Raw genomic sequence first — 14,979 nt, forward strand, 5'->3', positions numbered from 1 at the left:
ATTTTAGTAGCTACAATACAAAAAATAAAATGACCAAAAAATCATTATTGGTAATAAGAAGCTAAATTCTAAATACCACAATGAACAATGCAGAACACAGACGAACATAACAATTCAATCACTGTCTGGTTTTTGGAAAAAAACAGCAATCCAAAGGTTTTTGTCCTGAATATAATGTCAAAGATCATTGGAGCACAGTGCACTGTTCAGAAATATGTATGTGTGTTTATACCTGTGTATATCCTTGCTGCTTATCAGTATGAAGTACTGGCTAACATTAATATGTAACATCCTGCAAGACTCTCTCTCTCTGATGTAGATGTGCTTCCAAAAGGAGAGTGAGTCGTGTGTTATCGCAGTCGAGCAGAGGGATGCTATCTGCAGCGTTCGACTAGTTTCCATTAGGGAATTACTAGGTCAGGTTGGGGGGGTTGGAGGGTAGTGGCTGCAGAGCAGACCTGCGGTAATGAAGGAATTCGCCTTCGTTGTTTGGCCAGAGGAGTATATCAGCATTTCTACATTACTCCACGTGCTGGGCCTGCACCACGAGGAGATTAGGAAAGAGACCGGGATCGTACATCAGCCTCTGTGTGCCGCTGACACAACCAAGAGGTAGACCCGAGAAGAATCACTGCAATGAGCCTTTCAAAACAAGAGATACCTTGCACAGAAATGAAACTGTAGTCTCTGTGTTTGTACTGGCAGGGGTTAAATCCAAATGTATCAGGAGGCAGATCACATGAGCTTCACTGTCTGCACTCCTATTGGTAGTCAACGGATCACATTGATGCTAATTTGCATAATACTTTATGGATAACTGGCAACAAGCTTGGATGTTGAAAATGCATACATTCTGCATTCTATTTAATTCTGCTTAACTCCAGCAAGCTGTAAAATGCAGAAATATGGTCCATGTGTAAGAAATGGCATCACATTGTGCACTTATTGTAAGTGTCACTTTTTTTTTTTTTGCACAAAAACAAATTTAATTCAACATGAAATGAAATTACAGAAGTAAAATTTCTAATGTGACATTTATAAGTCAAAGATATTCAATGAGAACAAAAGAGTAAGGTGGGTCATTAAAGTTTAAAAAGGTAAAAACAATCCTAAAAAAAAAAAACGTTTCAACGTTTTGTGGTTTGATATTAGGTATTTGGAATGTTTTGTGTTTTGGTAATAATTAGAAATGTTTCTTGAACAGCAAATCAAGATTAGAATGATTTCTGAAGGATCATGCGACACTGAAGACTGGAGTAATGATGCTGAAAGTTCAGCTTTGCATCTCAAGAATAAATTACATTTTAAAACATATTTAAATAGCAAACAGCAGTTTTAAGTTGTAATAACTTTTACTGTATATTTGATCAAATAAACACAGGTGAGCATAAGAAATTTCTTTCAAAAACATTTAAAAATCGTATCAATCCCAAAATATACTAGTAATTTTATCTGTTTGCACCAAGTAAAAATAGCAACAAATAGCTTCTGATTTGCATAGAATACAAATAGCGATGACATCCATATTGCAAAAAAAACTATTCTATTCTACATTAAAGGTAAAACATTGGCGATGGTGAGTAGATTAGTAAAAATTGCATTTTTATATGCAGTTTAAATAGACACGGCCCTATTTATCTTCCATCAGGAATTGATTGGATAATGAAATGTCTTTCTGATAGTTAAAGGAAAGGAATGGAAAAATGAGATGGAATGATGAAGTCAGCCAAGTTACTAAAAAAGTAAACATTCAGTTTTGATTTCATGTTGACTTTAACATCTATTAAAACAGCCTCATTTAGTAAAAATCCCCAGTTGAGGAGCAGTTGCACAGGTTTACAGCTCGACCTCCAGCTAAATTTTATCTTAGCAGGCCCTCTGTGGCCATTCCTAATGAGGGTCCCCTAGCTATATTTTGCATTATGTATAAAATGTTTTCCACTGCAAAAATAAAACCGTGTTTTTTAAAACAGGTCAATGGTATAATGAGGATGGAGAGAAGTTTAAGTAATGTGTCAGGCCTCCTGTATTAATAGCGCTGCTCCCAGGAGGTTACAAATATGTGAGTGTAATATCAGAATGTTATAGTCATTTGACAATGCAAGTCCACTGGTTATTGATTAAACACAATGCTGCACATGCTGTAATAGATCGAAGTTAGACATGCTGCTTAAACAAGCTCAGAAATCAAACTCTGAGAAACAAATACTAAAATGATGGCATTTTATAGCATTCAATAAAAAGTGTAATGTATGTGTCAACAAACAAAAAGGCAAAAAAAATAATGATTTATTTTCTCTCCGTTTGCCATTAGTCAGGAAAACAGACAGCCCCGCCCCCAAAACTCACACCATTGGTTTCCTGTTTCTTGCTATATTGTAATGGTGCTATTTTTTTCTATACATTTAAATTTATTTGTTTATTTATTTATTCATTTCAGTCTTTCCCAATGGAAAAATTAATATATAAATTAAAAAAATGTGGTGTTTTCAAAACAGCAAGAACAAATGTATTCATTTATTTATTTATTTATTTATTTGTCATCCATCCATTCATTCATTTCAGTCTTTCACAATGGTCAAATAAAATTAATAAATAAACAACCAACCAACCAAACAAGTAAACAAGCATTTAAAAAAAAAAAACAGCAAGATCAAATTCATTCAATCAATCAATCAATCAATAATCAAATGCATTAAGCTAAGAGAGAATAAGTATTTTCGCATTAAAAAACTCGTTGAAAAATTACAATTGCATTTCAATTTCATTTGGCATTTTCTTATAAATAAATGTGTTTTTTAAAAACAGCAGGATCCAAAAATGTACTTATTTCAGTCTTTCACAACAAACAAACCAACAAATAAATAAATAACCAACCAGCCAACCTGGTTGCTGTTTTAAAAACACCACAAGACCATAGTGTTTACACTCTTTAGGGAAATCAGGCTACAAATGGTTTACTTATAGTTGTCTCTGCACATTAAGCTTCGGATGAATAAGTATTGTAGCATCCAAAAAAATGACATACTTCATCTTTAAATTTCTTGTTCCACTGCCATTTTCTCAAGTATCTTTACAGTAAAACCCAAAATAAAGGCAATGTCACTTCTAAGCCACCACAATGACATGTAGCACAGTGCTTGTCTCTCCCACCTACTGACAAAACACTGAAAAACACTTTGCATGTCCAAGAATCACAAAGTGTAATCAAACGCACTCAGGATCTGCCTCAGGCAACACAGGCCCCTGTGAAGGACTGTCAGTCCAGCAGAGCCGAGCAAAGAGAGCAGTTCTGTCGAGCACAGCTTTAGTAAAGCATAAAGGAACTCACCCAGCGGCTGTCCTGCGATAATCCTGGTGTTCTCTCCTGCCACGGCTGCCCGTGCGTTCCTTTCACTCATGTACTGGACGAAAGCGTAACCTTTATGTACCGAACAGCCCACGATCTTGCCGTACTTGGCAAAGATGACCTCGATGTCAGTCTTCTTCACGATGGCGGTGTTGAGATTGCCGATAAAGACCCGTGAGTTGAGGGAGCGCGGGTCGTTCTTGTTAGTGACATTGCTGGTCTGACTCTTCCCGGTCATTCTTCTCCTGTAAAGCAGAGACACGATGGGAACGACATCAACAACACCTGATAAAGTGAATGTGTGTGTAGCATTTAAAGGCTGTTTCGCTGTAGAATGTTTAATAAAATAGAGTGTCTTCAGTTATGTATTTTGAGCAAAAGCATCTTTATACAGTACTTTGTGAAGGATATCTTTTAGTTCTGGAACTACATTTCTAACAAACAATTTTATGATAACACTGGGGTCATGGATATGATAAGGTCTGAAGGCTTGAAAAATACTCTTGACATTTCCCTCTGATTTAGGTAAACATAAAATCAAAATTCACCCTATTTAACAATATATAATAAACCTTTCTGGTCTTATTGTTAATGATTCATCAGTGCACATTATTGCAAAGATTTTGTAGCCTTTGCATCCTCAAAATGAAGTCTTATTTTTCAACCACTTCTCTTGAACTACCTCTGATATACACTATAAACCACATGTTTCAGTCACATCCAGATTATAGTGCAAAATCAAGTACCACTCAACTTTTTATACTAGTTGTAAATCCTGCTCACTTTAAAAGATATATATATATATATATATATACACACACACACACAATAAACATCCTTAAACTGTTCAAAAGTATGAGTAAAATATGATTCCTCCATCCATAATATTGCTTTCTCCAGTGATAAAGTTGTCTTGTCTGAATCAGGTGAGAAATATGCACAGTTCAAGCACCATTTACAAACAGTCAAAAACCAATATGTCAGATGATTTTTAAGTGACAGGACAACAGGGGTTGGACCTTTTCACTGGAGGAAGCATTATTATGGATTATGGACTATTGTGGTCAGAAGTGATTGTTTAAAATTAAAATGTTTAATGATGGATTTATTACAAACATGCAGCTTTTTACCTCACAAGACATTAAATGATGTACTAGAGTGGTGTGGATTACTTCTGGATTATTGTGATGTTTTTATCAACTGTTTGGACTCTCATTCTGACGGCACCCATTCACTGCAGAGGATCCATTGGTGAGCAAGTGCTAAATTTCTCCAAATCTATTCTGATGAAGAAACAAACTCTTCATCTGCTTAGAGACCTAAGGGTTAGTAATTATAAATATTTCAGCAATTTTTTAAATTTGGGTGAAATATTCCTTTGTAATATTACAACTATCCACCAAAAAGTGGAACAAACTTCCAAAAAAAAAAACACTCTAAAAGCACTTGCAGTGTATTCTATGTCCCTGACACAACCTTCACATTTTACCATTATAAAGATTGTTGGATAAGATTCTGTATCGTTTCCTTATCATGATAAAAGAACACCTATTGGAGCGATAACAATAATTAAATTACTGTTTTATGGTATATAGCCTACAGACTTGTTCCTACTGATTTTTTGAAAAGATTGTGTCAGCGACAGTGCCAGCACCAGCATTTTCAACATCCATACCACCCAGCACACCTAATATGTGAGAATATGAGTGAGCGCTGGTGTGTGTACGTGAGAGATGCATGTGGTTATTAGTGTTTGTGTCTATAAATGTGCGAGAATATGAGCAATCTCTGTGAGTGCGCTGGTGTGAAGGTGAGAAAGCGAGCGGCGCGCGGCTGAGAGAGAGTAAATGAAGGCCTCAGGTTTATGCAGTCTCCGTATTACTCAGTGAATACACAGTCAGTCAGTCTTCACATCAGAGAACAGCAGCGAGATCCTCCCATTGGGTGTCATCCAACTCCCCTTTCCGCACACACACACATTCAGAGACAGTGACTGCTATTGTCTAAGACAGAGAAGCATTATGTTCTGTCTCTCACGCTGTCAACGACCTACTCTCACAAGACAGCAAGAATGAACACGCAGCTCCACGGAGACATTAGCGAGACAGTGTGTCTGAATCAAATACGCGGACCAAATACGACATGTTGAGCTGCCCAAATATATACTTGGTATTTGTTGAGCAGCAGGAGTGTTGAGTTTCAGCGCTGATGGGTCGTTCACACTGACAGTGATTTCAGTCACTGGAGGTCGGCTGGTCACTAGTAGGCATTACTATTTCTGGATGCCATAATCTTATGGTGGGCTGTGTAACCATAGCTTTCGGAAATCTGATTTATTTTTGGCAAGAATGTTAAAAAATAACATTATGCAGCCAAGGGAAAGTGCAACATAAATTGTAGCAGTAAAAATGAATGACTTCTGGTTGATGCAAACTGGCGTCAACACCCAAGAAGTCTATTTTTGCACTACAAACTGTATCATCACAATCATTTGCAATAAACAGAAGTGTTTATTTATGATGAAACAGTGTCATTGGTTAAGGCTGACTCACTGTTGAATTTTGCAATGTCGAAATCAAATCAATGTCGATATCACAATGTCTTGTTTTTACAATGTGTGGTAAATATTTCAGTATTCAGTTTTTTGTTAACAATTCTTTAGCCATTTATAAACATTGTTTCAACATTTTGTAAATGTTAAAAAAATACACTGATATTATATCAAACACATTTCAATGTTAAAAGTCGGCTAAATGCTGGCTGGGTCAACAAACATCCTTTACCACAACAGAAAAGTCACATAAAACATTTGCAAAATCACCATCAGGTGGTGCGAAGAGATTTATTTTATTGATTTATTTTTTAGCGTGAGTCTTATTTTAGTATTATTTATATACAATTATAGGATTTATTGTTATTATTTTAAATTAGCTTTTAGTATTTTAATATAAGTATAAGTTTGATGTGATTTCATCATATTTATTCATTTTTATTTTTATATATTTTTATTTAGTCTTAAAATTTATTTAGAATTTTTATTTCAGTTTAAGTAATTTTAATACTCCAACTTAAACTTATTCAAGTTAGTTGCCAAAGCAACATTTCTAATTTTCATTTAAAGTTTTTCATTACACACACACACACACACACACACACACACACACACACACATATGTATATATATATATAATTTTTTAGATTTATGTTTTATTTCAATTAATGAAAATTTTTTTTTTAATAGTTTTAGGTAATAATACTGTTGAGCATTTGTTAATGGAGACTTGCAAGGTAAGGTATATATAGTCCATACACACACACGCACACTGTATACACACACACACACACACACACACACACACACACACACACACACACACACACACACACACACACACACACACACACACGCATGGGTTTTGTTTAAAAAAAAAAAAAAAACACAAGACACACAAGCACTTTCTAATCTGTAAATTTACTGAATCCAGAAAATTTAATAACTTTATAGCTATAGTTTGGGGGTCTGAGTTACAATTTGTGTAAATATGATATGCTTACTTATGTAAATTAGATTTCAAGACAATCAGTTTTATCAGAATGCTAAACAGCATGTTCCTGATAACCATTTTTTAATGCATTACCGTTATTAAAGGAAATACTTGAATGTAGTTCTGCATACGCAGCTGTTCTGCGTTAGTGTTTGGAGTGAAACAGGAAAACTCACAAAAATCGTGTCACGTCAAGGTTGTATCTGATCACCAAACAACACTAGTATTTTGTGTCGACGTCTTCATTTAATGCCTGTTAGAATTTAAAGCTCTCTAATGTCACTGAGAAATGAAGATTAGATTTATTTATCTTGGGGACCAAATGCTTGAATAATGGATTCAATACTCTGTAAATAGGATTAGTTGCCAAGGTTACCTGCATTGTGGGAATGGTGCTGGCTGAAGGCTCACACATTCAATCACGCACCGACACGCTCACAGACACACTCGCACTCTCATGTGTGCAGTCATTCATGGAGACAAAAATTGGAATAGTGAAATATGCCCTCTTGTAATTTCCCAAGCCACAATGCAGCCATGGGATCATGCCATAAATAATAAATAAATAGAAATAATAATAATAATAACTCTTTTATGCTGGACAGGGATCATTTCAGTGAACACGGGCCTGTACATTCCTCTTTTTCTAGCACTCTCTTCAACTACATCTCTTTCACTTCTGCCCCCAGAAAGAAAAATATAATTATTCTTTGAAATCTAAGTTGTTTCTTCTACACAGAAATGAGATTAAGTGGACTTTTAGCATAACTCAACTGTATGGTCTCAAGTTTAGATATTAACCGTTAAGGTCATGAATCGTGACCGCATCACCAAAAAAACCAATCTTATATTTATCCTGAGAAAAAGACCTCAGTAATCTTACATGTGACTTTCAGAACAGATCTCAGCAATGCCTCAAAGATTTGTAGACACCAAATTTTGCAGACAAAAGTCAGTTTCCCTACTGTTCAAAAGTTTGGGGTTGGTAAGATTTTTTTATTTTTTTGTAAAAACAGTAATATTGTGAAATATTACATTATGTGATACATTATTTCAGGATTCCTTGACGAATAGAAAGGAACATCAGTTTAAAAAGAAGAACAGCAAAATAAGAACCGATCAATCAATCAATCAAATAAAATCTCACCAACCCCAAACTTTTGAGTAAAGAGTAAATTAATAATCCACATTACTTTTATAGCATTACAGGCTATAAATGTAAATAATTGTCTCATTTGTGTCTATCATTACATCAAAACCTGGAGCAAAACATTTCGACGAATCTCTTTTACATACAGTACAGTAAAAAAAAAAATGCATGTTGATCATGTGTTAACAAATACATAGCATTTTCATTGATGTCTCTGCAGATGGTTTGCGGTTGAAGGTTTTTTTTTTTTTTCTTGGTTTACTAAATTATGTTTTTGGATTTCAATTAAAAAAATATTAATTTTAAACATATAATGCAATAAAAATAATAACATTTTACTTCTTTGTTTTATAGAATAAAAATTTTGTTTTAATCATTATGCCAAATCCTGGAACAAATGAGATTTGTTGAGCTAAAGATGAGGGAATGGTTTTTAGAAAATAATGATTATAATTTTCAGCTTTTCCTCACTCAAAGCTATCGTAAAGCTTCAGAAAACTTGTAATATAGTGCAGATAAGTTAGTTGGGACACTTTTATGTTTCTTTAAAGGTGCTTTTTTTATCTTGACAAGTTCCCACTTATTTTTGTTGTGTGGAGAATTAAATCATATATTTACTTTGGTGCTCCATGAAGGACAGAGTCATACAGGTTTGGAAGGAAATGAGGGTGAGGAAATGATGACAGGATTTTCATTTTCATGGGAATTATTCCTTGAGGTCTCCTGCACTGTGAAACCTTTGAACAATAGCATTCTCATTTGGGTATGCAGCTCTTGGGGGTTTCATGGACGATAAACTGTGGCCGAATCCAAAAAAGCAGTTTGACAGAGAACAATTGCTGTAATAAACAATAGCAAATATACAACCTCTGTACCACCTGTCCCCTTAAGAACATTCCTGTGACTGATGTCCAGGGCCATTTACAGTGCCATAAGGTTAGAGCTTTTACACCACCTCGATCTTTCAGAAGAACAGAGGCCTCCTCTCCCTCCTTCCCCTTCTCCAGTCAGCAAATCAGCAGCCTGTAATTTAGAGCCTTTGCACTGGCACCCATATTGTTGGTACTGGACAGGGAGGCGAGAGCATTCACAAATCAGCAAAGATGTGTTAAATTGCCCCTCTTATCAGATAAATCCCTTGTGTGGAGCGTTTGTAGAAGATCATCCAGCATCTGTCAGCTGATCTCTCTCTGGCTCGTGTTTTACGGCAGCTGGTTTCGGGATTCTCAATTGTCCTCACGTTATTCTCGTTTCATGACGGATCTGATCACACATCTGCAAAAATGAATGTAGGCTAAAGGGTGAATTCACGAAGCCCCTTATTTACTACCTTATTCACTAACCACCCGCAATCCAGTGGAGCCTGTCACCATCTCCGCTGATGTGATGCTGTGCTGTGGCTATTTAAATTCAACATATTTAGTGCATGGAAATAAAGGGCTGGATTTTAACATCAAGGTGCTGTGCGTTTCAGGTATTAGTTGAATAAATGTACTTGTTGCATTATTTATTGAAACACTGGAATATTTTAAGCTTCATGCAGCACATGCTAAAAAAAAATAAACCGCAACATTTTGTCAAAGATGCTCTTTTTCATACAATAAAAAATTAAGGATGATCGCGTGTTAATAAATAAACAAATAAATCACATTTTTAATAATAAATAAGTATTTGCAGTTGGTGTGTAGTTGGATTTTTTTATTATTAATTTTTTTGTATTCCAATTTAAAATATTAATATTTTAAATATTTTAATAATTAATACATTTATTAATTTACAATATTTGAAATAATAATGTGTATATTATAAATAAATAAAACAAAATACAAATAAAATAAAATAATTAATTAATTAATAAAAATAAACAAATAATGAATGAATGAATACATACATACATACATCTTAACAGTTCTAAATATTTTCCTTATCTCGCCAAGGGCATCAAATGAACCAGAACTGCCACTTCTGCCCACTCAAAACAGATAGGTGTGTGTATGTGTTACTATATAAACCGCACACTGCAGAAGCCCTTTACAGTACAGTAGAGTCCCAGTAACAGCACGTCTGGATCTGAGCACAGGCAGCTCATTAACCACAAAAGACAAGGATTTAAGTTTAAAAACCTCCATGTTCTGTGAGCTCATTAAAAGTCTCAGAATCCCCTCCAATTGACATCCTGTGTGATTTCAAACTCAGTGAATGTGTGTGTGGCTCTGCTGAGACCCTGCCGTGCAACACTAGAGAACTGAGGCAGCAATCAGCCCGAAAAGCCCCTCAATCACACGCAGAGAAGACAGGAGAGAGACTCCTACACCTCGTGTGATAGTCCAACACACTAACTGCACAGCGAGCAGAGCCACAGGGTTACAACCATGTGACTGTTACCCAAACACCCCAGGTGCTTCCTCAAACTTCAAGGGTTTTAAGTCATGATCACGATCTGGCAGGAATACCCATAATGCCATTGGGTAGAGAGAGAGACGAGTGTGTATGCAAGATTCAGGCAAAACGATACGTGCTGTCTTGATATCAAAGCATAACAAAGACTTAACTCATGAATATTAATTAGGTTATCCTCAAACATTTTAATATGATATTTTACTGTTTTTATAAAGAATCTATGGGGTGTACTGAGACAGAGAGCTGGTTTGTAGTTTTGAATTGAGTATTTATTCATTTAAAAATGATAATAATAATAATAATTATCATTCTTTTAAATGTTAAGTATATGTACAGTATGCATATATGTATGTGTGTGTTTTATTAAAGGGGTCATATGATGCGATTTCATGTTTTCCTTTGTCTTTGGAGTGTTGAAAGCTGTTTGTAAAGTCGCAAAGATTAAAGTCTCAAACCCAAAGAGATATTCTTTATAAAAGTGAAAAAGAAAGAAAGAAAGAAAGAAAGAAAGAAAGAAAGAAAGAAAGAAAGAAAGAAAGACTTGGAGTTTTCATAAAATTACTTTTTATTTTATAAAATCTCATTTAAAACAACAACAATAATATTATATATACAAAAATAAATATTTAATAGTATTATTATTCAAGTCTTATCTCATTAATAATAATTTGATTAAGCTAATAAAATATTAAATAATTAATCAGGTGGTATAATAATGAAATATTATAATAATAAAATATCAAATAATTAGTCGAAACTAAGATCGGAAATGAAAAATACTTATTATAATCATATAATTTTAAGAGGTTTACAAGAAATGTGGGTCTCTAATACCTCTAATATAAGTTTTGGTGTTCATCAAAATAGCAGCTGTACAGTACATTGCATTTTGTTTTTGATTCCACTGGAATAAATAGCGAGCTGTGGAAATGCAATACAGAAGTGGAGAGCTGTCTGCACCAGAGAACATTGCCACAGAGGCTTTCCTTCACTGCTGACAGTCACTCAGAAAGATGCCAGTGTATTACATACATCCCTGTCGCAAGCTGTTTCATAAAGTGCTGGGAACAATATCGGCAACACAAGCTCTCACGTCAAGATAAATGACAACAGTTTTAACATTATAAAATGGATAATTCTAGCTCAAAAATCTGATTGAGGCCATGTTTGAAGCTAAAATGCTGCTAAAATATACAGAGCTGTGACTAAACAGTTTAATTTTATAGAGCTTGCCAAATCATGCATCAATGTTTAAAAGGGGAAGTTAGTAAACTTTAGTTCTATCAATTGCTATCGTAAATCGTGCTGCTTGTGCTGTTGCTTTCCTCACGATTTTCAATTTGTGAGCAACAAAATGGGCAACAAAAATCCTGTAGACTTACACTGAAGGAGAAACCCAAGCCATATTTCGAGACTAGAATAATACACTGATTTGAAGGTCAGCACTTCTGCATCGGACCAATAAGCAACCACCCAAAACCGCAAAGCAACATCCTGGCAACAAACCAAAACACTCTAAAATCACAGTTATACACAGGCAAGCAGCACTCATATTGGTTTATTGCTTTTCTACAGCACCTTCAGACCAGAATGCATGGAAGTCCTCGCTTTATTCTGTCTTCTCTACAGCTCTCTGCACTTTCCGGATACTAAGTCCAGAATCAATCGACATGGAAGCAAATGACGCTGTCCTTCACTGGGGGATTGATGTCAGGGACGGTGGGGGATTGATTTAGGAGGTGGGATGGATGGATGGGGGGAATGACTGTCTGTGGTGATGGAACTTCTAAATGCCCGAGAGCGCTCTTATCAAAAGGACACTGAAGAAATGCTGTCAATGACAGGACTTAATTGCCTGGCTTGTGTTTCTGACTAACTGCAATGACATTTCTGGGAAAATCCACAAACAGGGAGATCTGGGGAAAGTGACACAAAAAAGATGGATTCAATGTGACAGGAAAGAAGTCAGTGAGGGTCATTTTAATGAAACAGTGTCATCTTTGACCCGTTTGTGTCCCCATGACTTTTTAATTTTGCTTTTTTCCCCATCACAATAACAGGGGATTTTCTTGTTCTAGTTCTGCAGTAACCCTTTAAACTGAATAAATAAATAAATACATACATACATATTTTCTTTTCTCACATGGTCCCGATTTCTGATATCTGATATCCACCACCATAATCCTAACATATTTTTTAATTTTAATTTCTGAAATGAAATAAAACATACACAAATAAATCAACAAACAAATTAATTATTAAATACATTTTTTAAATTTTATATTTAAATTAGAAATAAAAAAACCTGAATTTCTTTTCCACACATGGCCCTGTTTCCTGAGATTGACCCAGCACCACTAATGCTAAAATTATGTTTAATTTACTTACATTTAAATAAATAAATAATACTAATTATTACTTAAATAGTATTAAATAAATATTAATTACCAAAAATGTTTGTTTCTAAATTTATTTATTTTAAATTATTTTTTAATTTTATTTTAAAAATGTACATTTTTAATTTGTATCTATTTAAAAAATATAGATTTATATTAAAAATCATGTTTTTCCACACATTTTTATCACACGTGGTCCTGTTTTTTAAGAAAAAAAAATAGCATATTTTTTTATTATTTTTTTATGAAATAACAAAAACAATAGTTTTTTTTAAATGTTGTAAAAACCTGACTTTCTTTTCCACACATGGTCCTGTTTTCTGAGATTGACCCACCACCAATAACATATAAATGAAATAAAAAAACCAACATATATTAATTAATTAATAATACTAATTATTAATTAAATATTTTAACTAAACATTGATCACTAAAATAATTGAATTTTTTATCTTTTGTTTTATATTTAAAAAAAAAAAAAATCCAGATTTCTTTTTTTTTCACACTTGGCCCTGTTTTCTGAGATTTACCAACCACCACTAATTTGTTGCGTATTGCAGGAAAGCCTCTTCCTCTCTGTTGTGTACCTGAGACAAACAGACATTAAACATGACACAATGACTTAATCACATACAAGAAGAATTACAGCAAATGTTTCACATGATCACACAGCTGTTTGATGTCTTGTTCAGCACACTCCTGACTCATTTATCACAAACTTGTTACCGCAGCCGTCTGAAATAAAGGTGAATGCAAAGTAATCAGAGGGAAGGTTTTAATGAGAATGAGTTACAGCTTGTTTACGTTCAGCTCTGCACGTAAACCATAATCGCTGCTTATAATGAGAACATTCAATCCTCACAAACACCCACATAAAAACAAGTTACTTTAGTTTAAACAGCTATTTCATCATTATTTAAGAACTATTAAAATTATTTAAAACTATTAAACACTCTGAGCTACAGACTGACAGTTGAGAAAAGGACTGTTTTCTTATCTCTAAGTGCACAAAATGCAGGACAAAGAGAGACTTTACATTCATTAGAATGCACCAAAGAGCGTATATAAATATTTGAACATTGACAGCGAAAGAGGCAGCTGCTCTCTCATATGAACTGTCACTCTGACAGTCTGATGACATGTTTGTTATCAGCTGCTCTGATTGGAGCGAGAAGCAAAGGCACTCTGAGGTAATTGGATAAAAATTCTGGCAGTGGAAAGCGGCTCACAGTAATGACAGCCATGCATATTAAAAGCAAAAATACAAAGCATTTCAAAGTGACAGGTAAACACTGCTTAATGTTACAGCCTTAATGTTTAGATAAAATGTTTTTTTCTTTATTTATTTAGCCCGTCATTTTACAGTGTAAAAGGCTTGGCCTTGAATATACTGGAATATATTTTTCAGGCCAATATACTGTATATATATATTTGTATATATATATATCATATGGAGAATCTAGATTTATTAAATGTACAAATATGAATACTGTATATATCAAACAATATGTATTATATTTATATATATATATATATATATATATATATATATATTTTTTTTTTTTCCCCATTGCCCATTTCTGTTGTTCCCTATTGTATCTGGTTGTGTGTGTGTGTGTGTGTGTGTGTATATATATATATATATATATATGGGGTATAGAAAAGAATCACCCCACTTTCAAATAATAATAAAAAAAAAAAATTGCTTTGCAGCCTGAAGTAAAGACGCACACCATTTATGCTTTATCCAGCTATATTCACTCAGTTCAACCAAGTGAAACACCCAATGGTGTTCAAGTCTGGGCTCTGACTAGACCATGCAAGGACATTCACCTTTTTTTCCTTTAACCACTGTGTGCTCAGTTTTGCTGTTTGCTTTGGGTCACTGTCATGTTGGAAGTTAAACTTTCTTCCCACTGACACCTTTCTGGCAGATGGCAGCAGATTTTCCTCAAGAATTTGACAGTATATTGGCCTTTCCATTTTTCCTTCTATCCTGACCAGTGCTCCAGTCTCTGCTGCAGAGAAACTCCCCATAACAGCATATTACCACCTCCATGCGTTACTGTAGGAATGCTGTTATTTGGATGCTGAGCTGTATTGGATTTCCGTCAGACATATCGTTTGGTGTTGAGGCCA

The 14,979-nt window shown here is 34.4% G+C and overlaps 1 protein-coding gene across 3 annotated transcripts in view; it reads right to left on the reverse strand.

The window, feature by feature from the left end:
- The window catches only part of LOC109089489 (RALY RNA binding protein like), a 118,506-nt gene that overhangs the window by 46,256 nt on the left and 57,271 nt on the right, over positions 1 to 14,979 (reverse strand). For all 3 annotated transcript variants that reach the window (XM_042714614.1, XM_042714616.1, XM_042714615.1), the window contains one exon: positions 3,332 to 3,594. In XM_042714614.1, coding sequence (XP_042570548.1) covers positions 3,332 to 3,594 — 263 coding nt within the window. The remainder of the gene's footprint in view (positions 1 to 3,331; positions 3,595 to 14,979) is intronic.

The sequence above is a fragment of the Cyprinus carpio genome, chromosome A24 (genome assembly GCF_018340385.1).
Source record: "Cyprinus carpio isolate SPL01 chromosome A24, ASM1834038v1, whole genome shotgun sequence".
Lineage (NCBI taxonomy): Eukaryota > Metazoa > Chordata > Actinopteri > Cypriniformes > Cyprinidae > Cyprinus > Cyprinus carpio.